Here is a 26,566-nt window from a genome sequence, read left to right on the forward strand (position 1 = left end):
GGTCTGCTTCTATCAAATCAGGCTGACTTTGTGAAAGGTCACAGACAGTTTAGGGCAGGAAGGGGTTAATAGCCCAGGGTACATATACTGTGGAGAGCTACACAGGCCTAAAATCTGCAGAAGACACCCCTGCTGTCCACACCTACTTTCAAAAGCGCAGTGAGCACTTCCTTCGCATGTGCTTGAACAGAACAGACCTCAGAGCACACAAACGCACGCGTTAGGCTTTCAGAAGAGCATGAATGCGATCAATCCTAGCTGCAGAAAAGACTCAGTTTTAGTGCCATCCACACATACAACTCAGATATGTGCTTGGGAATAAAGCATCATTGTCTTTTCCAGTTAGGAGGAGGCAGCACCTTTCCTTGGGAGGCCCTGGGAGTCCAGGGGACACACACTAGTCTCTAAATGGAGGATAGCTCGAAAACCAGAACAGACAGCAACAGGGCAACACAGCACAGTCAGTTCTTAAGAGTGGTCTTCACAACCCTGAGGCTTGTTTTTTACTCACAGTCCTTCCCAAATGACACCTGTTCTTACAGAAACTAAACACACCATAGATGTCCCTGGCCCCAAACTCACCTCCCTGAGTGTCAGATCACGTTAATGACAGGTTCACGGAAAGCCTCTCAAAGAACGTGTGTTTGTATGAATTTGAATGTGTATGTGTGTGTGTGTGTGTGTGTGTGAGAGACAGAGAGAGAAAGAAAGAAAGGAAGAGAGAGAGAGAGAGAGAGAGAGAGAGAGAGAGAGACGGTTGGAGAAAAGAGCACAGGACATAAAAACCTATCTAAAACGTGCACTATGTTTTACGGACATTTCACATCTCATTATCTCACTTAAAATCTCCAGTACACCTCTATGTGCTCTCGACCCCATGCCTGGACAAAAGAAACTTCCCACTACGGCTTGTGGAATTCATACTTCCTGTGACACCAGTGTTCTCAGAGCTACCCACGTTATCACATGTGTCATTTCAATTCCAACTGAGGCCCACTCCTGGTCTGGCAAAATCCCATGGCCACTCTCCAAAAATTCCTAAATAAAGAGGGTCTTTTTGACTTCCATACCGATAGTGGATACCCATTTGCTTTACTGAATGATGAATGAAAATCAGTTTCATTTTAGACTATGATCATAACCATAGATAAATTAGCTAAGAACAAAGGAAACAACTAACGGGGATTCACCTACACTATCTCCAGTGATCACTGAGCTGTGCTGGATGTGGAGGGCCCCCTCCTTTTCTCCCAAGTGTTTATAGTGAGCAACATTTTATCTCTCTTCCTCACAATGTCTTTCCTGAACTAGCATGCCAATTTCTGCTTGAAATGTCTTTCACATTATTGAAGTGAGAGCCCTCCGAGCATCCTGGAACCTGGGCCTCTGAGCCAAGCATCTTTTAAATCCAGCCTACACTCTACACTTGGGGGTGCAGTCTGACAAGGGCAGAATAATACAATACCTCCTTCTTGCTGTGGATATAACATTTCTAATAACACCATCAGCTCCAACCTGGTCACGGGGAATCTCTAGCTAAACTCAAAACGCAAAGAAATGATGCCAACGATGGATCAGACATAGCTCTCAGAAAAAATGTAGAAGGACTATTTTTGCAGAATTAGCCATTGGCCAATCGTTTTCCCATCACATTAGCTACGCTCTTTCTCTGTCTGTGGTTTCCACCAGCCACGACAAGAATAGTTAGCTCATATACTTACTGTCTACTGTCTGCTGACTTCGACTACCACCAAGTCCATTCTGTAAGAAAGAGAAAAGAAAGTAAGCAAACCCGCAGAATCAAATGACAACCTAGATGACTTTCTACGGGATTTAGCCACAAACATATGAAGCATTATGAATTAAGCAAAGAACTATGGCCTATTTTGTTTTGTTTCTTAATAAACGAGAGGCAATACAACAAATTCTTAATAAATCTCAACAAGCTGACATTTTTTTTAAAACAAACTGGGTATTTAAGGAAGTAACAAGGATAAAACATAAGACCAAAAGCACAGGAAGCAATGAAATAGTCCTAAAAATTATTAAGCCATAGGAAGAACTTAGGAATTCTCATTATATTGAAATCTCCACAAGCCTTCCTGTCTCAAGCACATTCTGTCTCCTGAGTACCCCCCATACAAGAAAGAAAATGTTTCCAAATTATAACAAAGATAACTTTCATACAAGGAATTATCATATTTTATATTATTAACAAAATGGTTCTCAGAGAAAGACGTTACTTTGAAACATGTTTTTTTCTGAACTGGGTGGGGAAAGAGTGAGTTAGGACTGTTTGGTAGTCAGTCCCAAAAATAACAGAATCTGAAAACAACTGGTTTGAGTTAACCATAAAGCACTTCACTGGAACCTTCTCACAGAAGGAGGCATCCTCACAAGGAAAACTTTACTTCCACAGACTGGGTGGGGAGATCCGGCAAAGAGTGATTGACACTGGAACCTACAGGGCTCAGACACTGGTCCTGGATGGGAGAAGGAAGCTGAGGAAATGACCTTCTCACAAATGTCAAAACTACTTAAAAAAAAAGACAAACCTTATAGCTTTTGACTCTGCCTTAACCAAAATCCAGTACAATTTCTGCTCATAAAATCTTAATTTACAACACATTTAGTCTTAAAACAATGAGATTATTTACAAGAAATGTAGACAATAAAACAGAACTGCTAGGAAAAAACAAAACGAGTTAAAAGACTGAAGTCAGAGAAAGGGAAACACCAATATACAAAGACAGGTGGAGAGCAATCAAAGTTCTACTCTTTTGCCTCCCTCTCAACAGGGGTTCACTATTCAGTAAATACATACACATGACATCAAGCATGTGCAGCCAAGACAGCACAAACCCTGACATACAAAGTCTTCTCAAAACTACACCAGAGGGCTTCCCTGGTGGCGCAGTGGTTGAGAGTCCGCCTGCCGATGCAGGGGACACGGGTTCATGCCCCGGTCCGGGAAGATCCCACATGCCGCAGAGCGGCTGGGCCCGTGAGCCATGGCCGCTGAGCCTGCGCGTCCGGAGCCTGTGCTCCGCAATGGGAGAGGCCACGACAGTGAGAGGCCCACATACCGCAAAAACAAACAAACAAACAACAAACAAAAAAAAACTACACCAGACAAAAAAAATAGAAAAGGGGAACGAAACAGCTTCCATCATAACTTAGGAACACTTCATCCCACCTAGAAAATCATTTTTTTAATTTATTTGGCTGTGCCGGGTCTTAGTTGTGGCATGCGGTATCTTAGTTGCAAGCATGTGGGATCTAGTTCCCTGACCAGGGGTTGAACCCAGAGCCCCTACATTGGCATCGTGGAGTCTTAGCCACTGGATCACCAGGCAAGTCCCCAGAAAATCATTTTTAAATACAAACAACAGAACAACAAGGTCCTACTGTATAGCACAAGGAACTATATTTAATATCTTGTAATAATCTATAATGGAAAAGAATCTAAAAAAGAATATATGTGTATAACTGAATCACTTTGCTGTTAGTTTCAACTATACTTCGATTAAAAAATATTATAAACAAAACCAAAACACTCCACAAACAATGGACAAATTGACACAACAAAGGAGCCATATTATTTGGGATGGGGGAAATTCTAGGCAGAAGCATGGTGGGAACAAAAATAAAGTATCAGATGATCAGGAGAGATCAGAAATCTGGTTCAATTAGCTGAGCAAGAAACGAGGTGAACAGTGATACAGACAAGCAGAACAAGAGGTAAAGTTAGAGCTGGAACTGAGATGTCATGGAGATGACAGATTTAAGCACACAGTCTGATTTATGTTTTAGAAACTATAGACCAGCACGTTCTAAGGCAACGGAATATATTTTTTTAATTATTTATTTATTTTTGGCTGCATTGGGTCTTTGTTGCTGCGCGCTGGCTGTCTCTAGTTGTGGTGCGCGGGGGCTACTCTTTGCTGCGGTGCGTGGGCTCCTCATAGCAGTGGCTTCTATTGTTGCGGAGCACGGGCTCTAGGCGCACGCGGGCTTCAGAAGCTGTGGCACGCAGGCTCAGTAGTTGTGGCTCGTGGGCTCTAGAGTGCAGGCTCAGTAGTTGTGGCACACGGGCTTTGCTGCTCCGCAGCACGTGGGATCTTCCCGGACCAGGGCTTGAACCTGTGTCCCCTGCATTGGCAGGCGGATTCTTAACCACTGCGCCACCAGGGAAGCCCGGGAACAGAATATTCTGCAATAATGAAAATACTGTCTGTGTGTGCTTGGTCTTATATTGTAGTGACTAACCATATCTAGACAGTGAGCATTAAAATGTGGTGTGTCTGAGAAACTAAACTTTTAATTGTGTATTTAATTTAAATAAACTACTACATGTGGCTAGTGGTTGCCATGTCGGAAATCACAAAAATAAACTTCTTAAAGAAGATATATGAAGAATACACGGCTTTTTAAAAATATGTAAACCAAGAAAGGCAAATACAGGTGGAAAATGAGAGCAACAAAATTTTGTACAGTAGAAAGCAGATTCCAGAGAGTAACTGACTTAGCTGACCGGGTAAAGCCAAATCATAAGCAACTGGTAGGGAAAACCAGAAAACCACTCAACTGACATCAAAGAACCACACCAAGCAACTCAGTACTTATATATATCACATAACTTTGGAAGTGGGTATGGAGGTAGGGCTAAACATAGGAGAAATGTTTTAAACTCTGTACAGCAGGGTGAATGCCCCCTTCCACCTTCTCCCACAGGCTCTAAACTTCATCAAGAGGGTAACACATGGCAAGGAGTACTATTAAAAAAACACAGATTAAGTCAATGCAGACAAAACAAATTATTCCAACGGCAGCCTTCTGTCTGCACTAGGCTCTTAAGACACTAACAGACAGGTATAGGCCCTACAGGGAAAAGACTAGAAGAACAGTCCCTGGAGAATCTAAACAAACTCAACAGAAAAGGCCCACAGGGGCTGATGAAGGAACTCCCCACCCCTAGAGAAATGGCCGCCCACACTGTCCCTCACGAAAGCCCACATCCAACAACCTACTGCCACAGGCAGTTAACCTTTTAGTGTCAAGTGGGCAGCCTGGAATCACCAGACATTTGAGGAAAACATCTAACATGAAAGATGGAAAAGGAAGGGAGGAAAAGTCTCTTAAGTTGATACGTATAAATATTTCCTCAGAATCTTAGAAGGAAACCTAAGAAAAGACAACATACCCAAATTTCTGCTATGCCAATTCAATTGTTTTCATTATTTTCATGTTCTCATCCACTCTTTAAAGTAGCTCTCGCTATAATGCTTGAATGTCTTTGCCTTACAGGAAAGTGAAATATTACAGACTATAGTCCCAGCCTACGCCATCCAAGCCGCTCTGAACAACTCAGGGTATATCCTTACACTATCCTTGTACCAAGTGTCTGGGTCCATTCACACAATCCTTGTGCAAGGGTGCTTGAAACACAGGTTTCAAATGAGATGGCCACTAATGGCAAATCCAACGAACTATACGGATTCTACTTAAAAGGTTAGCCATTTCTAAAAGGAAATCTTAGCCAAAAAGCATGATTTCCCAACTACACACTGAGCTCCAAATAGGATTTCCTATGAGGAGAAACCGGAAACACCACTAACCATGATGGTTCCTGGAGCTGACTCCGATGGACTCACAGAGCTCTGGTACGCGCTCCTGTCATGCACAGAACTCTGGTCGTAGGAGGAAGATGTTGTTACGGGACTAGTGGAGCTCAGCGATGAGCTGGTCAGACTGGAGGAGGTAATGACTGAAGTTGTGTGGGTGGAGTTCTGCACTGCACTGGTCACTGCTAGGGAGGTATTCAAAGAGTCACTACAAAGAATAAAAAACATGAGACATAAATTTGTGTCACTTTACAGGTTTTCATGGAGTGGTTTCATCTCTTTATTGTCATATTCTAAATTAAATAAACATATCTGTAACTACAAATTTACACTACTGCATTATTTATTTAGTTGTTAATTTTTCTCGTGCAGGATCCAATCCAGGATCATCTGCATTACTTTTTATTTTTTGGTAACATCTTTATTTTAATTGCTTTACAATGGTGTTAGTTTCTGCTGTATAACAAAGTGAATCAGCTATACATATACACATATATCCCCACATCTCCTCCCGCTTGCGTTTCTCTCCCACCCTCCCTATCCCACCCCTCTAGGTGGTCACAAAGCACCGAGCTGATCGTCCTGTGCTATGCGGCTGCTTCCCACTAGCTATCTGTTTTACATTTGGTAGTATATATAAGTCCATGCCACTCTCTCACTTCGTCCCAGCTTCTTACCTGTCCCCCTCCCCAGGTCCTCAAGTCCATTCTCTACATCTGTGTCTTTATTCCTGTCCTGCCCCTAGGTTCTGAAGAACGTTTGTAGATTTTTTGATGATGGCCATTCTGATCGGTGTGAAGTGATACCTCATTGTGGTTTTGATTTGCATTTCTCTAATGATTAGTGATGTTGAGCATCCTTTCTTGTGTTTGTTGGCAATCTGTGTATCTTCTTTGGAGAAATGTCTATTTAGGTCTTACACCCATTTTTGCATTGGGTTGTTGGCTCTTTTGACATTGAGCTGCATGAGCTGCTTGTGTATTTTGGAGATTAATCCTTTGTCAGTTGCTTCGTTTGCGAATATTTTCTCCCATTCTGAGGGCTGTCTTTTCGTCTTGTTTATGGTTTCCCTTGTTGTGCAAAAGCTTTCAAGTTTCATTAGGTCCCATGTGTTTATTTTCGTTTTTATTTCCATTTCTCTAGGAGGTGGGTCAAATAGGATCTTGCTGTGATTTACGTCAGAGTGTTCTGCCTATGTTTTCCTCTGAGTTTTATAGTGTCCGGTCCTACATTTAGGTCTCTAAACCATTTTGAGTTTATTTTTGTATATGGTGTTAGGAAGTGTTCTAATTTCATTCCTTTTACATGTAGCTGTCCAGTTTTCCCAGCACCACGTACTGAAGAGGCTGTCTTTTCTCCATTGTATATTCTTGCTTCCTTTGTCATAAATTAGGTGACCATATGTGCGTGGGTTTATCTCTGGGCTTTCTACCCTGTTCCACTGATCCATATTTCTGTTTTTGTGCCAGTACCATACTGTCTTGGTTATTGTACATTTGTAGTATAGTCTAAAGTCAGGGAGCCTGATTCCTCCAGCTCCGTTTTTCCTTCTCAAGATTGCTTTGGGGGGCTTCCCTGTGGCACAGTGGTTGGGAATCCGCCTGTCAATGCAGGGGACACAGGTTAGAGCCCTGGTCTGGGAAGATCCCACATGTCGCAGAGCAACTAAGCCCGTGCACCAGAACTACTGAGCCTGCACTCTAGAGCCCGCGAGCCAGAACTACTGAGCCCACGTCACAACTACTGAAGCCCGTACACCTGGAGCCTGTGCTCTGTGACAGGAGAGGCCGCCGCAACGAGAAGCCTGTGCACTGCAATGAAGAGTGGCCCCCATTCACTGCAACTAGAGAAAGCCCGCACGCAGGAACGAAGACCCAATGCAGCCAAAAACAAATAAATAAATTTATTTAAAAAAAAAAAAAAGATTGCTTTGGCTATTCGGGGTCTTTTGCATTTCCATAAACATTGTAAAATTTTTTGTTTCTATTTCTATGAAAAACGCCATTGGTAGCTTGATAGGGATTGCACTGAATCTGTAGATTGCTTTGGGTAGTAGAGTCATTTTCACAATGTTGATTCTTCTAATCCAAGAACATAGTATATCTCTCCATCTGTCTGTATCGTCTTTAATTTCTTCCATCATTGTCTTATAGTTTTCTGCTTACAGGTCTTTTGTCTCCTCAGGAAGTTTATTCCTAGGTATTTTATTCTTTTTGTTGCAAAGGTAAATGGGGTTGTTTCCTTGTCTTTCATATTTTTCATCCTTAGTGTATAGGAACGCAAGAGATTTCTGTGCATTAATTTTGTATCCTGCTACTTTACCAAATTCATTGATTAGCTCTAGTAGTTTTCTGGTGGTATCTTTAGGATTCTCACGTGTAGTATCATGTCATCTGCAAACAGTGGCAGTTTTACTTCTTCTTTTCTGATTTGGAATCCTTTTATTTCTTTTTCTTCTTCTCTGACTGCTGTGACTAAAACTTCCAAAACTATGTTGAATAACAGCAGTGAGAGTGGGCAACCTTGTCTTGTTCCTGATCATAGAGGACATGGTTTCAGTTTTTCACCACTGAGAACGATGTTGGCTGTGGATTTGTAATATATGGCCTTTATTATGTTGAGGTAGGTTCCCTCTATGCCCATTTTCTGGACAGTTTTTATCATAAATGGGTGTTGAATTTTGTTGAAAGCTTTCTCTGCATCTATTGAGATGATCATATGGTTTTTCTCCTTCAGTTTGTTAATATGGTGTACCACGTTGACTGATTTGTGTATATTGAAGAATCCCTGCATTCCTGGGATAAACCCTACTTGATCATGGTGTATGATGCTTTTAATATGCTGTTGGATTCTGTTTGCTAGTATTTTGTTGAGGATTTTTGTGTCTATGTTCATCACTGATATTGGCCTATAGTTTTCTTTCTTTGTGACATCTTTGTCTGGTTTTGGTATCAGGGTGATGGTGGCCTCGCAGAATGAGTTTGGGAGTATTCCTCCCTCTGCTATATTTTGGAAGACTTTGAGAAGGATAGGTGTTAGCTCTTCTCTAAATGTTTGATAGAATTCACCTATGAAGCCATCTGGTCCTGGGCTTTTGTTTGTTGGAAGATTTTTAATCACAGTTACTACTGCATTATTTAAATGATGCAACTGAAGATTCAAAAGAACCACCCCTCCCCCCCTCCCAAATTAGACCCACCTAATTTAACTGACAGGCAGGGTGACATCTTTAAGGATCCTTAAGAATCTTTACGGAATCCAGATATTGTGAGTCCATCCTTAGAAAAGGGAACTCAAACAATTATCAGATTTTGGCTCTAGAAAGTAAAAAATTTAATAAAATAGAATCTAAAATCTGGGATTCTCTATTTATAAAATATTCCACTGAAAGAAAATAAGTGTTGACAAAGATGTATAGAAACTGCATCCCTCATAAACTACTGGTAGGAATGTAAACGCTGCAGCCTCTGTGGGAAACGTCTGACAGTTCCTCAAGTGGTTAAATACGAGAGTTACCATACGATCCAGCAATTCCTAGGTATATATACAAAAGAAATTAAAGCACACAAAATTTTTAACTGAATTTTCACACAGCATGATTTATAATAGCCAAAAAGTGGATGCAACCAAATGTCCATAAACTAATGAATGAATAAACAAAATGTGATGTATCTGCAAAATGAAATATTATTTGGAAACAAAATGCATGCACACTATAACATGGATGACCCTTGAAAACACGATGCTAAGTGAAATAAGTCAGATACAAAAGGCCACTTACTGCATTTTTTTTTAGTTATGTGCAGTGTCCAGAACAGGCAAATTCAGAGACAGATTACTGGTTTCCAGGGGATGGGGGAGGGGGGAAATTGGGAGTGACTGCTAACAGGCACAGGATTTCTTTTTAGGGTGATGGAAGAAATGTTCTGTAATTAGATACTGGTGATGACAGCACAAACCCATCACTACAGGGTGTCTTTTCTCCACCAGGTGATTTCTTAGGCTCTATTTTGTTTTACTTTGCAAAGGACTTAACTCAGTCAAAACCGGAGAGAGAAGTAGGAAGTTGTATACCTTAAAGATTTCGAATACAAGCTAATGGGAATCTGGCTACTATTTTCACTGCTTGCAGCTGATCCAAATTCAGAGAGAGACGGTTCTGATCCAAATTCCAAGGCGCCAAACTGGACATTTAATCCTGTGACATCTGCCGAACCAGGCATTTCCACTGCAGAAGCTGGGATCTGAAAAAGCAAATGTCAGCAACAGAAAAAACCATGATGTCAGCAACAGAGGTCAGAGATTCCAAGTCCCAAGGCCTACAAAGCTAACAAGCACTGGGTTCCCAGCGCATTGCGGGCAGGCCTGAGGAACAAGGAGTGAAAGGCTGAAAGGAAGGAAAAAGGAAGATGATTTTTTTTTTTTAAAGAGAGAGAAAGGAACAGAGCAAAGAAAAATTAAAAAGTTAACAGGACCAAAAAAAAAAAAAGTTAACAGGACAATGGTCAGTGCCACCAACTACTTCTTTGAGCAAAGAGAGGGGGGAGGATTGTGGTGAAGGATGAGTGAAGAAGAGGGGCCTCTAATGAAAGCATTACCTGGTCAACGAACCACTCATCCTCTGTCTACAGAACACAGCTAAATACGTAAGAACAGCAGGTCCTGAGTTAAATACACAAGACCATCAGATTTCCTGAGCCAGACCTGTAATTTGAATGCACAGTCCCTGTCTCTTAGCACAAACCCATTCCCTCTATATTAGCCCAGTTGCTCAGAAATGACTGAGTCCTCATAAAGCAGTAAACTATGTACTTGAAAATCCCACAGGAACTAAGTGCTAAAATACGTCCATCTTTGGGACTGTGACTTCACGATGGAAGACCCACCTTAGAAGCTGGAGGTATTCGCCGTTTAGGGAGTTTGATGTGTTTAGGCTGTGGCTGGTGAGCAGACACGGCGATGTTTTCGACAGTCATGCTGGGAAGCTGCAGAAGTTTGTTCACAGTGGAGGTACTGCTGTCTCTGGGTGCTGACTCTCGGAGTTTCACCTGGGAAGGAAAGGACTCCAACCCAGGAGGAGGAACAGTGACTGCCTGAGTCTGCTGCTGCTGTCGTTGGCTCAGTTGGCTAAGAACAGGGGATGGCTCAGGCTGAGATTTGAAGTCTAAGAAGGTGGGGGGGTGGGGGGCAACAATCAATCATTTAGGCACATGAGCTCACAGCTCCCTCTTCCACCAGCACTGATGCTGAAGGGTTGCTGTCATCACTAGCTTCTCCCAACCGTCTTCTAGCTGAATCCCAAACGTGGTGTGTGCGTGTGTCTATAATGTTTAACAACCGGTATATGACAGATTGAAAAGAACACCTGAATGGGTTTGTAGCTAATGTCTTATGCAGAGAGGAGATTCAGTTTATGCTAAAGCATATGGGGTGGGGAATAGGTGTTTTATATTAACTTCTGAAAACTATTTTATTGATTTTTTTCCAGTAAGTAACATATGTGATATTACAAAATCTAAAAGGTACAAAAATACACATGAATGTGATGTGAATACAAATCACCCTTCCACCCCATCCCCAAATTTGATCCACAGAAGCAGACACAGTACCCAGTTTCTTGAATATCTTCAGATATACTGTTTCAGTATATATACATAGAGACACACACACACACATATATCTTGCTTCCTCGCAAACCATTTAGTTTTCAGAGACTGTTCCACATTAACGTATAAAGAGCTACTTCATTTTTATGATTACAAAGTAATCCATCATACATAGGTATTGATTTTTAAAACCAGTACTGTATTAATAAACTTTTAGGTTTTCCAATCTCTTGCTATGAAAAACAATGCTGCAATGAATATATTTCTACGTAAGACATTTTGGTCAAGTGCAAGTATATCTGTAGGATCAATTGCTAAAATACAGCTGCTGGTTCAAAGAGTGACTATATTTTAAATTTTGACAAACACTTCAAAATTCCTATCCATAGACAGAACACAAACTTTTTAACATACTGCAATACCACACTTTTATCCTTCCTAGTTTGATTGGTGGAAAAATGGCAGAAAAGACACAAATTAAAATGATATAAGTTTCAGGGCTTCCCTGGTGGCTCAGTGGTTAAGAATCCGCCTGCCAATGCAGGGGACATGGGTTCGAGCCCTGATCCGGGAAGAACCCACATGCCGCGGAGCAACTAAGCCCGTGCACCACAACTACTGAGCCCGTGCTCCTAGAGCCTGTGCTCCGCAACAAGAGAAGCCACCGCAATGAGAAGCCGGCGCACCACAACAAAGAGCAGCCCCCGCTCGCCACAACTAGAGAAAGCCCACGCGCAGCAATGAAGGCCCAACGCAGCCAAAAATAAATAAATTTTTTTAAAAAAATGATATGTTTGGCTAAAAATCATTGCATACACTTAAGTTTTCTTTGCCTATGAACTCTGTCCATACCCTCTCTTGACCATTTTTTTACTTCGTTGTTGGTCTCCTTGATTTTTAGTTAGTTTTTATATTAAGGAAGTTAGCCCTTTGCCTATGATACAAATTTTTTTTTCCATAGGTTGTCTCCCTTTTCATTTGGTTACGGTGTTTCCTATCATATCTAGAAAGGTCTACCTCACACAGAGTATATCAAAATCTTCCCATGTTTTTCTCTATTATTGTTCTAGATTCATTATTTATGTTTGGGTATTTCACTCATTTGGCACTTTGCTGAAGAGTGGGAGTTAGGGATCCAACTTCATTTTCCAGCCAGTTACCAAACAGAAATAAACCATCTTTCCACCATTGAGTTGAAATGCTACCTCTGTCATATGGGATAGAGGTTGGCAATCCTTTTCTGCAAAGGACAAGACAGTAAATATTTTAGGCTCTGAAGGCCTTCTGTTAGCAAATTCTCAACTCTGCCTTTGTAGATTGAAAGTAGTTATAGGAAAAACAGAAATGAATGGCTGTGGCTGTGTTCCTATAAAAGTGTACTTACACAAACGGTGGCAAATCCAGTTGAAGGTTTGCCATCCCATGACTTAGTATATTTCCATCATAGATGAATCTATTTTTGGCTTGATATTAGAGGCATGTACAAAGAAGACAGGCTTTTAAAGAATATGGGAATAGCACGCTCAAATCTAAAAACTCACACCACTTATCTGTTAAGTGTGCAGAAAAAAGTTAACATACATAGGAGGCCTATAGCTGCCATCAGAAATGCCAGCTTGCAGATGGGCTCTCAGCTTCTGTCTGGGAACAGGGAATTTTGGTATGTTCTAGACAAAGGATGACTACACTCTAACTGATAAAAGGGATTCTCTGCTCCTCGATTATTTGTACAATGTGGTTTATGTTGAATACTTGCTTTCCTTCTGGGATCCTACAATTTTGGTTTGTACTAGGTGGAGGGTGCCCATGTAACCAAGTCCCCCAGTAAAAACCTTGGGCACTGAATCTTTAGTGAATTCCTTGGTAGACACGACTTCAAACCTAGAGTAGTCTCAGGTACTTCCATAACAGTAAACCATTTCATTCAGCAGAGAAATGTGCTTCCATGTCTCTCAATACACCCTAAACATAAACCAGACAGCTGACCCTATGGTTAAAGTAACCCCCTGCTATTGTGGCATGTGTGTGTTGGTGAGAAATGGTGGTTTAATGTCAAAAAGTCTATGGGAGTACAGCTTAGAAAACATCCAACTTACACATGATGCCTTTAAATTATAAACCACAGACATTAAGGCTGGACCAAATCATGGTGGATACATGCATGTGTTAGAATCAGAAAGCAACCAGAGGATGTGATTTAAAGTGTTGTCCACATTCCACCTTCTTATTCTAATAAAGCTAAAAAAATCTGTCTAGGCATTTATTCAAAGTGTTGTTTCCTTATATTTGCATGAATATTTCCATGTTTTTGCACATCTCTTCAAGGTATGTACTTACTACTACTACTAATATTAACAAATAAATGCAGGTATTTATACAATGCCAAGCTGACTGATTTAACTCAGCAACTCTGCAGAAGTTCTACTAAAAAAGAAATATGTCTGGTCAAATCCACATTAGTGTGCAAAAGTCAACCTGCTCTGCTAATTTTCGGCATGTCCTCACTAGGGGCAAACCACCACACTTACCAAAATATACTTACCAAAATGACTAAGGACTGAGGACTGGGATGCTGAGGGCTTGAGGTCCCAAGAAGAAGCGGTTGTGGGAGGACCTGTATTATTCTGCTGTGAACTTGGGGTGGTGGTAAACTGGCCCAAACTTGGAGCTTCCAACTGGTCCAAAATCTGGGAGCTGGTGATGTTTGCCATTTTGGAAGGTGCGAGCTCTCCAAATCCTGAACCAAGGACGGATGACTTTAAAGGGAAAGAAAAGCAAAAGTCCTCAGCGATAAAGAATTTCTACAACAGGCTCTAAAACACACCATGTATTTTCACAAGGATTTAAAAAATTATAACCTAAAACATTCTGAATTAGTAAGAATCATCTGAGTAAATACTACATGAAAACATTACAAGATCTGACTACATAAATCCAACAGTCCTTCCTGATTCTGATACAAGAGGTTAGAGGGGGGCTTCCCTGGTGGTGCAGTGGTTAAGAATCTACCTGCCAATGCAGGGGACATGCGTTCGATCCCTGGTCCGGGAAGATCCCACACGCCGTGGAGCAACTAAGCCTGTGAGCCACAACTACTAAGCCCACGTGCCACAACTACTGAGCCCACGTGCCACAACTACTGAAGCCCGCATACCTAGAGCCCATGTTCCACAACAAGAAAAGCCCGTGCATCGCAACGAAGAGTAGCCCCCGCTCGCGGCAACTAGAGAAAGCCCGTGCGCAGCAACGAAGACCCAACGCAGCCAAAAATAAATAAATAAATAATTTTTAAAAAGAGGTTAGAGGGAAGGGGAATATTTGCCCTAGACTTTAAGAAACTGATTTTTATTTAAAAAGTGATGTCACAAGTTCACAAACACAGTACTACTCTTTTTAAAGTAAAGAGAAATACCATGAATAAAATGACAGAGACAAGCCTGAAAAACAAAATACAGTCTTTAACTTTTTAATGTTTTTAATAGGTTTAGTCACAGAAAGATCAGCCATCGGGTCACCCGGCAAGATCAGACGCAGGTCACAGTACTTACTTAAAAAGTTTGTATTCTAAAATCAGATATGAATTACACAGGTGGTATTTGTGTATTGAGCAGATTCCCTAGACACTACTGTGTTTATTTCAAGGTGTTCAGATGACTAACTACACCAAATACGCTCCCAATGCGAATGAAAGCCTATGACTAGACAACATACAGTTGCAGATCAACTGCATTTTTACTTATCACGATCATTCAGTTTCTGGAAAGGTTAAGTCCTTTGTCAAAAATAACCTTGCAGGGACTTCCCTGGCACTCCAGTGGTTAAGATTCTATGCTTCCACTACAGGGGGGCACAGGTTCGATTCCTGGTTGGGGAACTAAGATCCCACATGCCGTGTAGTGTGGTCAATAAATAAATAAGTAAACAAGCAAACATTAAAAAAATAAAAAAAAACCTTTCCATAACCATCTTAAAGGTTAAAAATAGAAACGATTTGCATTTCATCAAGAGGTCAGATCTAGAGAGCAGAATTATTTCTGCTATCAATTCCCAAAGGCATGGACTATCTATCCCAGTTGTTCTAAAGATATCCAAATTCTCCAAAACTAGGCTGTCGGCAATTATTGCACATCAAACACAGAATCTGCTTCTATTAGAAAGTTGTGCTAACATTACTTATTGCTACTCCTGATTCTGTGCTCATGCTGCCCGCTACACTACTCTTATGTTGCTATAAATCCGCCAAAACCCAGCTCAAGCCTACTTGCTCAATAAAGGCTTCTTGGATGATGCTTCTATTCTTTCTCTGTTTTCTGACCTAATCTCTATCCTGTTTCAGCATTTAATCTTAACGCACTTTCTGTGTGTTTCACAACACGATGACATCACTGCATCAATGACTAGCACCTTGCTTTAGGTAACACTTAGCACAGGACTTTAATTCCACCTATGCATTTCAATCAATGGGGGCAGTTTACAAATGTGTCTATTGGTACACTTGTGCACATGCACTCACATATACATAAGCACACACAAGTGCCCAAGCCCAAAGATTCTGACTGGTCTTGTGTAGAATCTGGTATAATTTTATTATTATTATCATTATTAATGTTGCTATTAACTAAAGTTTTCCAATGATTATAAAAGTATAGTAGGGTTGGAACTTCCCTGGTAGTCCAGTGGTATAAGAATCCGCCTTCCACAAGAGGGAAGACATATGGGAACATATGTTTATGTATGACTGATTCACTTTGTTATAAAGCAGAAACTAACACACCATTGTAAAGCAATTATACCCCAATAAAGATGTTAAAAAAAAAAAAAAGTATGTTCTTAATCTCCCAATCCATTAAATAAATTGTTGACTTTCTAATAAAAAAAAAAAAAGAATCCGCCTTCCAATGCAGGGGACACTTAATTCCTGGTTGCGGAACTAAGATCCCACATGCTGTGGGGCAACTAAGCCTGCGCGCTCTAGAGCCCACACGCCACAACTAGAGAAAAGCCCGTGCACTGCAATGAAAGATGCTGCATGCTGCAGTGAAGATCCCGTGTGCCGCAGCTAAGACCCAATGTAGCCAAATAAATATTTTTTTAAAAAAAAAAGTACAGTAGGGTTGAGAACCACTGCTCTAATATGCTAAGCAAACAATTCTTACTCCAGTTTCTCAAGATGTTGTCCACAACAAAAAGCAACATACCTGGGGGATGCTGTAAAAAGCAGAAACAAAAACAAAAACTCAACTCACGTCTTATCTACGCTCTCAGTGGCCTGACTATGATTCCAGCAAGTCAGCAAGGACATCACATCAGTATACCAGTGGCAGATGGAGGAAAGAAATTGGATGGTTCAATCAAACTCAGGGGTATTACTGGGCCCTCTCAAAACAGAGACAGCACCCTGCCTTGGGCCTGTCCGACTTCAAGCACTGATACCCTCTCAAACACTATCAACAATGGCACTAAAAATGTCAAGTTCCCAAGCCAGTTATACTTGACATGACATGACTATGTAGAGTAGAAGACAGCAATGAAAAGTTTACATATTCAATTCTCCATTTTTTTAGGGAACAGCAAAGGATTTTGAGTCAAGTGGGAGAGGGTGATTATCATATATCGTATTCATAAGAAATTCCATTTCAACTGTAGATTTCAGGTAAGACACAGCAAAGAATGAACCAAAGTAATTGTCACTAGGGAAAGCTGTGGATCTGTAGTCCTTCCAACCTCCCCTCTGCCAACTCAGAACTGCCCACACTTGGACAGGGACTTGAGTTCACCATTCTGCAGCTACATTCTTTCACGTTCTATGCTCTTTTATTCCCATCACCTATCTTCATATGCTTCACTAAAGGTTCCTGAACTTTCTGACGGGAGTTTAATTCTTATGGGAGCCAGAGTCATATATGCAGCAACAGATGACACTGTTCCATTGAAAACGCATTTAAATTTTTAAGGGCCTCTACTACATAATTTTTTGGAATAACAAATAAAAATGAAAAAAATATAAGAACCTAGGCAGACCTAGAAAAAACTGTTCTTGCATATTAGCAAGCCAATACTCACAAACATTAGCATTTAAGTAAACTGGAAAACAAATGAAAATTTAACATCTTAAGTACAGAGACAGACTTTGAAACAAAATCCAAGAAAAAAAAATCATTAGTAAGAAGGATGCCTAACTAAATGATTATAACTAAACTAATTCATAATTCAATGAATCATAAAGAAGTATTTTTATCTTCATCCAGAAAACTCAGTAGTTGAATTCCACATGGCATCATCAGATATGTGCTTGGAAATTATCACATCATTGTTTTCTGGACTGAGATCTAGTGTAGAAACTTTTATATGTAAAAAATAACCATAAGGCATGTGTCATTCTAGAATACATTTGCTCATGGGTACATTCCTTAAAATCCCATACTGAAATAAAAGTGCATTACCAGACTCTGAGGTGGATAGGGATTGACAGCAGTGGAGCTGCCAGTCCCTTGTGCCATCTGACTGTTGTGCTGAGAATTTGTGAAGACAAGGGCTTGGCCAAAGCCCTGCTGTTGGGAAGTTTCAAAGGAGTTGACTTCTGAGGCTTGACTGTTGTGAGGAACAGGCTTCTGGAGCAAGGCTACCAGATCAACACTAAGCAGACAAAAAGCAAATGAAGAATGAGTCACAGGCAAATCTCACCAAAAAAATGAATTTGAGAAGGGAGTCAATATTAAGTAATAAGTTCATGCTAAAAATAATCCCAGTGACAAAAACCCTTGGAAACTGGAGTTTAAGGGAGCCAAAAGCAGGGAATCAATCATCCGCCACACACTCCTCCTCCCCAAAAAGGCATACCAAGCCACAGAGAGTGAAACAGGGCTTTGCAGAGAAGAGAAACGAAAAGGTGCATTAAGATGTTTCCACAGAAATGGCACAATGACAACTGATTGGAAAACCTGGAGCAACTGAGTACACTTAAACAGTTCTCTCAAGTTTGGCTTGTTTCCTTTAGAATATTTGGCTCCCTTTATCACTTGAAACCAGTCTCTCTTAAACTTCCCTAAAGGAGAGGGAATCCATATTTTTGAGGAATGAGGACCAAAGCCGTACTAGACCACTGAAGCAGTCTGACATTTATCATAAATATTCCTATAAGTTCTGCATTCTATCCAATAATATATTTACATTTATATAAATCTCATATAATTTCTCTCTTAAATATTTAGGAAAAAATGCACAATATATTAACAAATACTCTGTTAACTAGGATTCTTATAACGTCCCCAGAAAGACAGAGATCCAAATTTGAGAATCATGGTCTTAAAACCTGAAAGCATGAGGAAGAAGTGATCTTCCAAGTAATATACTACTTGACATGGGAATGAGCCACTAATTTCTCCACAGGATGACCTAACATGATAATTTGCTCCATTAAATCTTTTTAAAGGCCAGTTCCCAGGCAGTTCTCCTAACAGAAACTCTCACCATGCCAGTGAGGCAGATTCTAGAAGGTCAAATAATTCAAAACTCACTTGTGATATATAGCAAAGTTCCTAGGCCGAAGTTTCTCTCCTTATCCACTACCAACTCTCATGTTCCCATAACCGGATTGAAGTTATGGGATCCAGTATTTTGGACCCCAAGTTACTGTTCTAACTTATGACAGCCTAATTCTAGGGATACAAATCCATGGTGGTTATATTACATATGACCCATCTTAAAAGTTCCATTACTAAAAAAACCAGAACCAAGTTCGATTCCAAAAGATTGATAAGACATATGCATGAAAAACAGTCCAGCACTGTCTTCTGAAAAATAACCATTGAAAAGGTCCATTTCTTATTCTTTAAATGAAAATGATCCTATCAAATTCATTGAGTACTAAATACAATGCAGAAGTTATATCCGTTTAGGGGAAATTCTGAGCAATTCACAAAATATATTGCAAGACATAACCTTTGATCGTTTTTATTTCCCTATAATGAAGTCTTATAACCATCACATTTAGCAAGAGATTGAGCATGTTGGGCTCAAAACTGTCTTCAATGCTCAGATGTCATATATATCAAGGCTCTCATCCTTCTAGATCACTGCATTTTGAAACCATAATCAAAGGTTTTTAGGATGCAAATAAATGCTTTTCAATAATTCAATTCTGCACACATTCTAACAATGTTTCTATTACCCCAAAAGCTCCTTCCTTTTCTGTAATCCATGAAATCAGTAGATTAAAACTAGTAGAACCCATATAAAATGAGAAGTTGTACTACCCTGAGAAGATCTAAATAAATGGTATTATATGAAGAAACCAAAGGATAGTTCTGTTAAGTTTATTTGTCAAAAACAGTATGCTTACAAAAGTAAAAAAAGAACCATTGAATAGATTTAACATTATCTCTGTCACAAATTCTAACACAAACATAATCGCTATTTTAATTCATCACTGATCACAACAAATTAGGAAATGATGGAGGCTCTGTCAGCTCACCAAGTAAGTTAGGGATAAAATAAAAGTCTCACACAAAAAAGAGAAAAAACAGAAAGAGAGTCAAGAAAAGGGTTAAAAAACAGAAAGAGATCTGAGGAAGAAAACAACTCTCCTGAGACAAGAAATTTCAATTATGCTTTGACTAAAAAACAAAAGGTGGGGGAAAGCGTTTACCTTTGCCCAGGTGTGACAAGATGCTCTGCTGGAGCAGATGAGGAAGTGAAGACCTTTGTTTCAGAAAGCTGTTATGAAAGGATTAAAAATATTTTAATCTTATTTTAATCAAAATGTATCAAATTCCTGACAATTTTTAGTCACTGGTACTCTTATTCTAGTTCACCCAAAAGGTGGTCAAAGGAAAAGAAATATACAAGTGATTATGGCACATAGTTTTCTCATGGTGAAGACAAATTTAGATTGATAATCCCACAAAAGAATTCCACATCAGCGAAACAAGAAAGTGAAGTAGTAAAGCCAGACCCTTGTGCCATAGTTCAAGTCCCAGTTTCACTATTCTACTTCACATTATATAAAATGAGAACACCAATAAAAACCACCACTAATGTTACTATAAACTCCAAAAAGGAGTAGGAAAGTTTGAAAAGGCAAAATAATTGACGTTCTCTTTCCCCAAACACAGATGGTTTTAGTATTTTGTTTATTAGTAATAGGTTTACTAGTCATAGATTTCCTTACTGTTTTTATCAAAATAATTTTATTGAGGTATAACACATACAATAAACTGCGAATATTCAAACCGAATAACTGAATGAGTTGTGTCATATGTATACTCCGTGAGACCATCACCAAATCAAGACAATGAACGTATCTATTACCCTAAAAGTTTGCTCCTGTCCCTGTGTAATCAATTCCTCGAGCACTCACTTTCGTCCCCAGGAAACCACCGGTATGTTTTCTGTCACTACAGATCAGGCTGTATTTTCCAGAATTTTAAGTGGAATTTTTTTTAAACATACAGTGTTTTTTGTCTGACTTTTTTGACTCAACATAATTGCGTTGAGATTCATGCATATTGTTTTAAGGTACTTTTAAGGCACACAGGATAAAATTTCTTGAAACCTCAATTGACATTATTGAAAGGCAGACTCTTTTTATGTTTTCAAAGTGGGGCATGGGCTTTTAAAGGCCGATTTTGTTGATCTAATGACATAATGTGAAAAATTAATGAAAATGCTATTCGAAGACTGCTGTAATTCTTAACAATGCTAAATGTCTCAGAACTCTGAAACCCAGCATAAAATCAGACTTCCTAAGACACTGATATTAAGGCAGGGGCAGAGCAGACAGTAGATGTTCATTCTCCATAAAAACAAAAGTGCTGAATTGATTATACTGTTTCAACAAGAAAGGCTTATGCTATGCTGCACCCTAATCCAAGGTAGTATCTTAAGAATTCTAAGAAATCCATTTTTGCCTTAAAGAATCTTACAAATTAAATTAAGACAAAGACAGAAGCAATTAAGGAGTAATTCTATTAAAAGTAACAATAGAGTAGATTTAAAGCCTTGAAAATATTAAGTTCAAGGAAAATGAGAACTACATTTATCACTGAAATCCTATCTAACCCGGTAGAGTACAGAAAATTGCAGTTTTCTTCTCCTAAGCTCTAGAAGGAATTTAGGATTTGCATTTTAAATTACTCACCTTTCAATCACCGTTACTTTGTATATGTCAGAAAACTCTGAAGTAATTTTGATATTTCCCGAGAAAAGAAGATGCCCAAATTCCCTACTGTAATTCTTTTCAGTAATTATATTGTGATTCAATATGGTCTACACAGCAGAATATTACTGCCTATATGTGTGTACATTTGAACTGCTTGTTAGCAGATTTACATCGTAAGACCTCATCTGAAGCACAGAAAAATCCCATCAGTTAGGCATGACAGTTATTATGATATTCATTTTGGGGATGAAAAATAGGAGGCTCAGAAAGGAAAGATGCCTCATCTGAGGTCAACAGGTCAACCCAGCTAGAATCTGAATACGGGTCATCTGCCCTCTGACAGCCTGTTGACTTTCTAACCTGCCTACTGACCCAGACAACAGGCAAGGAGATATAAAGCTTTTAGCTCTGGAAGCCTTTTTTTCTCCCAACAAACTCTTAGCAAAAATTCTAGTAACACAAAACATTTAAAAGTAGGACAGCTCTGTTTGAAATAAGGTATGGTGTCCACAGGCTGCTCACTCTCACTTCCTATCATCACTGGTACCATCCCTCCACTGATTCTAATAGCCACCCATCTAACTCAGTCTCCTCAGATTACAGGTAACAGAGAGCCTGCTGACATCATACCCCAAGGACTTATGGTTAGTATGTAGCAGAAGAAGATAAAAAACCCTAAATTTCCCAAATTCCAATCAAATGAGCATCTTTCTTTTTCATGCCCTACCCAGCTCATTCCCTAACAAGTCAGATAAAATAGTGCTAAAAAGAAAGAAAGCACAAGTGCACTTTTGTTTCTTTTTAAAAACTGTTTGTGAGTACAAAATGGGGAGAGGGGGAATAATCTCAAAAAGAAAAATAAAATCTCAAAGTCTGGATCACTTTATGCAACTTTGAAGGTCAATACTTGTAAACCCTTTATTCTCTCCCTTCCAATGTCAGCTGTAACTAACATGTACATACTTTTGTTCTGGGCCTTAAGAGTGAAACAGAAAAATAGTTAAGATATCTTATGCTGAACACAGAACCTAGAGACCAACACTACCCAGAAGCTAGTACAGTATATTCAAAAATGTCTGTGGAATAAATGAATACAAAAAGAGCCAGTCTAGTTGAAAAGGGAATTGGTTGGGCCTAGAACCAGAATGATTTATTCAGGTTAATTTCAACTATAAACCCCAAACATAGACTGCCTCCTTTAATAAAAAGGTTAGAAAGAGTAAGTATCGTTCACAGGCCAGGATAATAGCATCAGCTAGTTATCAGGCCAAATAAAACAAAGATAGAGAAAAAAATGATGTCACTCCTACTTAACACCTGGTCTTTTTTTTTTTTTGGGCCGCACCACATGGCATGTGGGATCTTAGTTCCCTGACCAGGGATTGAACCTGTGCCCCCTGCACTGGAGGCACAGAGTCTTAACCACTGGACTGCCAGGGAAGCCCCAACACCTGGTCATCTTTAAACGGTTGCTTTAAAACCAAATTTCGCAAAAACCTGAAAACACCAACTTCCTTCTGAGAAGCATCTGCTAAAAAAAAATGGTAATCACAGAAGTCTGTGATTGTAAGTGTAAACACTTACATCTTCAGTCCAGTCTTCCGTTGTCCACTCGTCCACAGAATTCTTCCAGGACCCTGTTGACAATCACAGTTTACACCACAAAGTCAAATAATGTCTGATTCCAAGTGGTTCTCTACTGTGTACGGCACAAGATATATCACATATACCATCAGCAATATACTTTACAATCCAAGAAATATGAGGCTCTTAATCTATCTCAAGAAAATCAGTCATGTTTTCAAATGCAAGTTGGCTAAGTACTATCCACAAAAACTCAAAAGCAATGTCTCAGATTGCTTTTGGATGATATCCAAGCAATTCTGCCTTAAGAAAGAAAGTATGGCACAGCACAAACAAATATGTTTAACAAGGAGTTCCTTATGATATATATTATTTAAAAGAGAACACAATTCAGTATAAGGCAGCTCTGCTTTGGGCCCTCATTTCAGGTGGATTATCAAATTTAGAGAAGTATGCTTTTCTTTTTTTCTTGGCTGTATTGGGTCTTCGTTGCTGTGCGCAGGCTTTGTTGCGGTGAGCAGGGGCTACTCTTCTCATTGCAGTGGCCTCTCTTGTTGTGGAGCATGCGGGCTCTGTAGTTGCAGCATATGGGTCCTAGAGCGCCTGGGCTCAGTAGTTGTGGCTCACGGGCTCTAGAGCACAGGCTCAGAGCAGATTCTTAACCACCGTGCCATCAGGAAAGACCCGAGAAGTATGCTTTTTATATTAGTTCCACTGTATGGTTTCCTAATAGGTCTCTAGCAAAGCTAAACATTAGTCCTATTCATATAAAGTATGTGGTTATTAACTCCTGATAAGCAGGTACAGAAAATGTGCTCAAACAGTTCTTACAGAACAATCATTTATATATAAAACAATTAAATGCTTTAAAGAAAAGCATGAGTTCAGAAATGCTGACACTAGTGCTTAGCGATTCTGTATAAGTATATTCCCATTATTTTATTTTTTATTTTTTTGTATTTTTTTGCGGTACGCAGGCCTCTCACTGCACAGGCTCCGGACGCACAGGCTCAGCGGCCATGGCTCACGGGCCCAGCTGCTCCGCGGCATGTGTGATCTTCCCAGACCGGGGCACGAACCCGCGTCCCCTGCATCGGCAGGCAGACTCTCAACCACTGAGCCACCAGGGAAGCCCTCCCATTATTTTAAAGCATACATGCAAACACATACCCAGATAAAATGCTTTTAAAAGGAAGCACACCAAGATACTAACTATAACCAAAATCATGAAGTGGGACTGTGAATGTTTTCAGTTCCTTCAATGGGAAGAAATAAGTTGAGAATCTGACTTACAATGAGGTTTGTGTGTGGGAAAAGGAAGGGCATACCCCTGAAGGAAAAAGGCAGATGAACAGATCTAATTTCCTTGGAATCATGTCAATAACCTAATAACTAAACTGATGGTGTCACCTAAGAAAAGAGTCCTTTTCTATGGAATGCTTTCAATAGGATGTCCCTAATTTGAGATTGATCATGGCAAACAAAAGTAGAATCTATGGATTTATGGAGCATGGCTCCTTGTAAAATACCACCCCAGATATGCTACTCTGTGATTATAAAACAGAGATGTTTCAAACCTGAAAACATTCTCTATTGTGTGAGAAACCTACACACACCACTTAGAGACTTCACCTATACTGTGGATCACAGGGCATATGCACTGCAGGGAAGAACTCCCTGCTCTTCTGTCCCTCTCAATTCCATGTATCCTTGAAATGACAGTAAAGCTTGATAGATAAAGGTTTCAATATTTTTTAAAATAAATTTATTTATTTACTTTTGGCTGCATTGGGTCTTCATTACTGTGCGTGGGCTTTCTCTAGTTGTGGCGAGCGGTGGCTACTCTTCATTGCAGTGCATGGGCTTCTCATTGCGGGGGCTTCTCTTGCTGCGGAGCACGGGCTCTAGGCGCACGGGCTTCAGTAGTTGTGGCACGCAGGCTCAGTAGTTGTGGCTCGCAGACTCTAGAGTGCAGGCTCAGTAGTTGTGGCGCACAGGCTTAGTTGCTCCGCGGCATGTGGGATCTTCCCGGACCAGGGCTCGAACCCGTGTCCCCTGCATTGGCAGGCGGATTCTTAACCACTGTTCCAGCAGGGAAGTCCCAGGTTTCAATATCTGACTGACAATCTGATCCTTTGTTTTGGCTAATTTATCATATCTTTAAATGGTTTCCATAATTTCTCCAGAAATGTCACAAAACAACTATCAATTTATGTGCCCCCAAAACATCTCTTTGAATTAAAATATTTTCATAAACGAAAGCAGAAAAACGTAATAGTTTAAGTGAAGAAACACAAGGTGCAATTAGTCCCAGTCAGAAATCAGTACTGGAACCTGGATCTCCAGACCCCTGCACAGGCCTCTTAGCACACTGTACACAAAGCTAAATGAATCCAACACAAGCCATCCAGCTATAATTCAATATCATCTTCCTTTCTTAAGTACTAACTAGTGCCTTTCTTAAGTACTTATACATAATCTCCAACCTTTTACTATATTTCCTTCCAGACTTTTGTCTAAGTACATGCATAGTTTTAAAAGTTTACAAGTGGACTAATTTCAAAGATGGCCGGTACATAGTGGTCTTGGTGCCACCTCCATCCAACTTACCCTGTGTTCATGCTGTCAAATTCATCATAGGAGACAGTACTCTAAAGACTACAAATTCTATAAAAAGCTGAGGCTCATTCTAAGCAGATTTAGGAACACTCTAGTCAAGAAATAGAAAAAGCCTCAAAAGTCATTCATAAAACTTTCACCTTCAAAGCAACTAAGATTATAACAGGAAACAATTTATGGTGAATTTTCCTTAGGAACCTTTCATCATCAATCATCAACCAACTAATCCTGGGTTAAAAGCCTACATGTAAAGAAAGCATGATGCTAGGTATCAAAGTCATATCTCACTGAAAAGACAAGTAAAAATTTAGGGAGTGATCAGGGTAGTATATTACTGAATGATATATAAATTACATGAATCTGATTAATACACTGGAAATTTACAGGATGAAAAAGTTATGGAAAGCTAAGAGAAACTTTATGGGGAAGATGAATCACAGCAAAAACCTTGAAGGCTGGAAAATACCTGAACAGATATTTAAGAAGGGATATTCGGGACTTCCCTGGTGGTTCAGTGGTTAGACTCTGTGCTCCCAATGCAGGAGGCCCAGGTTCGATTCCTGGTCAGAGAACTAGATCCCTTATGCCTCAGCTAAGAGTCCGAATGCCGCAACTAAGACCTGGTGCAGCCAAATAAATAAACGAATGAATAATTTTTTTTTTTCTTTTTGCAGTACGCGGGCCTCTCACTGTTGTGGCCCCTCCTGCCGCGGAGCGCAGGCCCAGCGGCCATGGCTCAAGGGCCCAGCCGCTCTGCGGCATGTGGGATCTTCCCGGACCGGGGCACTAACCCGCGTCCCCCGCATCGGCAGGCGGACTCCCAACCACTGCGCCACCAGGGAAGCCCTAAATATTTTTTTAAAAAAAACAAAAAAAAGAAGGGATATTCCAGGGGAGAGAAACAATGATGAGGCATTACAAAAAATTATAAAATATTAAAATTAACCTAAAGTTCAGAACATCCTTTTTTTTCC

General features: G+C 40.0%; 1 protein-coding gene and 2 non-coding genes across 8 annotated transcripts in view; all 3 read right to left on the bottom strand.

Moving 5' to 3' along the window:
- UBAP2 (ubiquitin associated protein 2) overlaps positions 1 to 26,566 on the bottom strand; it is a 125,117-nt gene that overhangs the window by 11,226 nt on the left and 87,325 nt on the right. For all 6 annotated transcript variants that reach the window (XR_011377547.1, XM_070045754.1, XM_070045753.1 and 3 more), the window contains 8 exons: positions 22,974 to 23,026; positions 19,878 to 19,945; positions 17,674 to 17,866; positions 13,773 to 13,986; positions 10,511 to 10,788; positions 9,699 to 9,868; positions 5,619 to 5,832; positions 1,722 to 1,761 (listed from right to left, as the gene is read on the bottom strand). Coding sequence is in view for 5 of the 6 variants with exons in the window: in XM_070045754.1 (XP_069901855.1) it covers positions 1,722 to 1,761; positions 5,619 to 5,832; positions 9,699 to 9,868; positions 10,511 to 10,788; positions 13,773 to 13,986; positions 17,674 to 17,866; positions 19,878 to 19,945; positions 22,974 to 23,026 (1,230 nt within the window). In the remaining variant the exon portion in view is untranslated. The remainder of the gene's footprint in view (positions 1 to 1,721; positions 1,762 to 5,618; positions 5,833 to 9,698; positions 9,869 to 10,510; positions 10,789 to 13,772; positions 13,987 to 17,673; positions 17,867 to 19,877; positions 19,946 to 22,973; positions 23,027 to 26,566) is intronic.
- LOC115840265 (small nucleolar RNA SNORD121A) lies at positions 261 to 342 on the bottom strand. Its single transcript, XR_004034404.1, has one exon. It is a non-coding gene; the product is annotated as a small nucleolar RNA SNORD121A (small nucleolar RNA).
- LOC115840264 (small nucleolar RNA SNORD121A) lies at positions 17,473 to 17,553 on the bottom strand. The gene has a single exon (XR_004034403.1). It is a non-coding gene; the product is annotated as a small nucleolar RNA SNORD121A (small nucleolar RNA).

The sequence above is a fragment of the Globicephala melas genome, chromosome 6, assembly GCF_963455315.2.
Source record: "Globicephala melas chromosome 6, mGloMel1.2, whole genome shotgun sequence".
NCBI lineage: Eukaryota > Metazoa > Chordata > Mammalia > Artiodactyla > Delphinidae > Globicephala > Globicephala melas.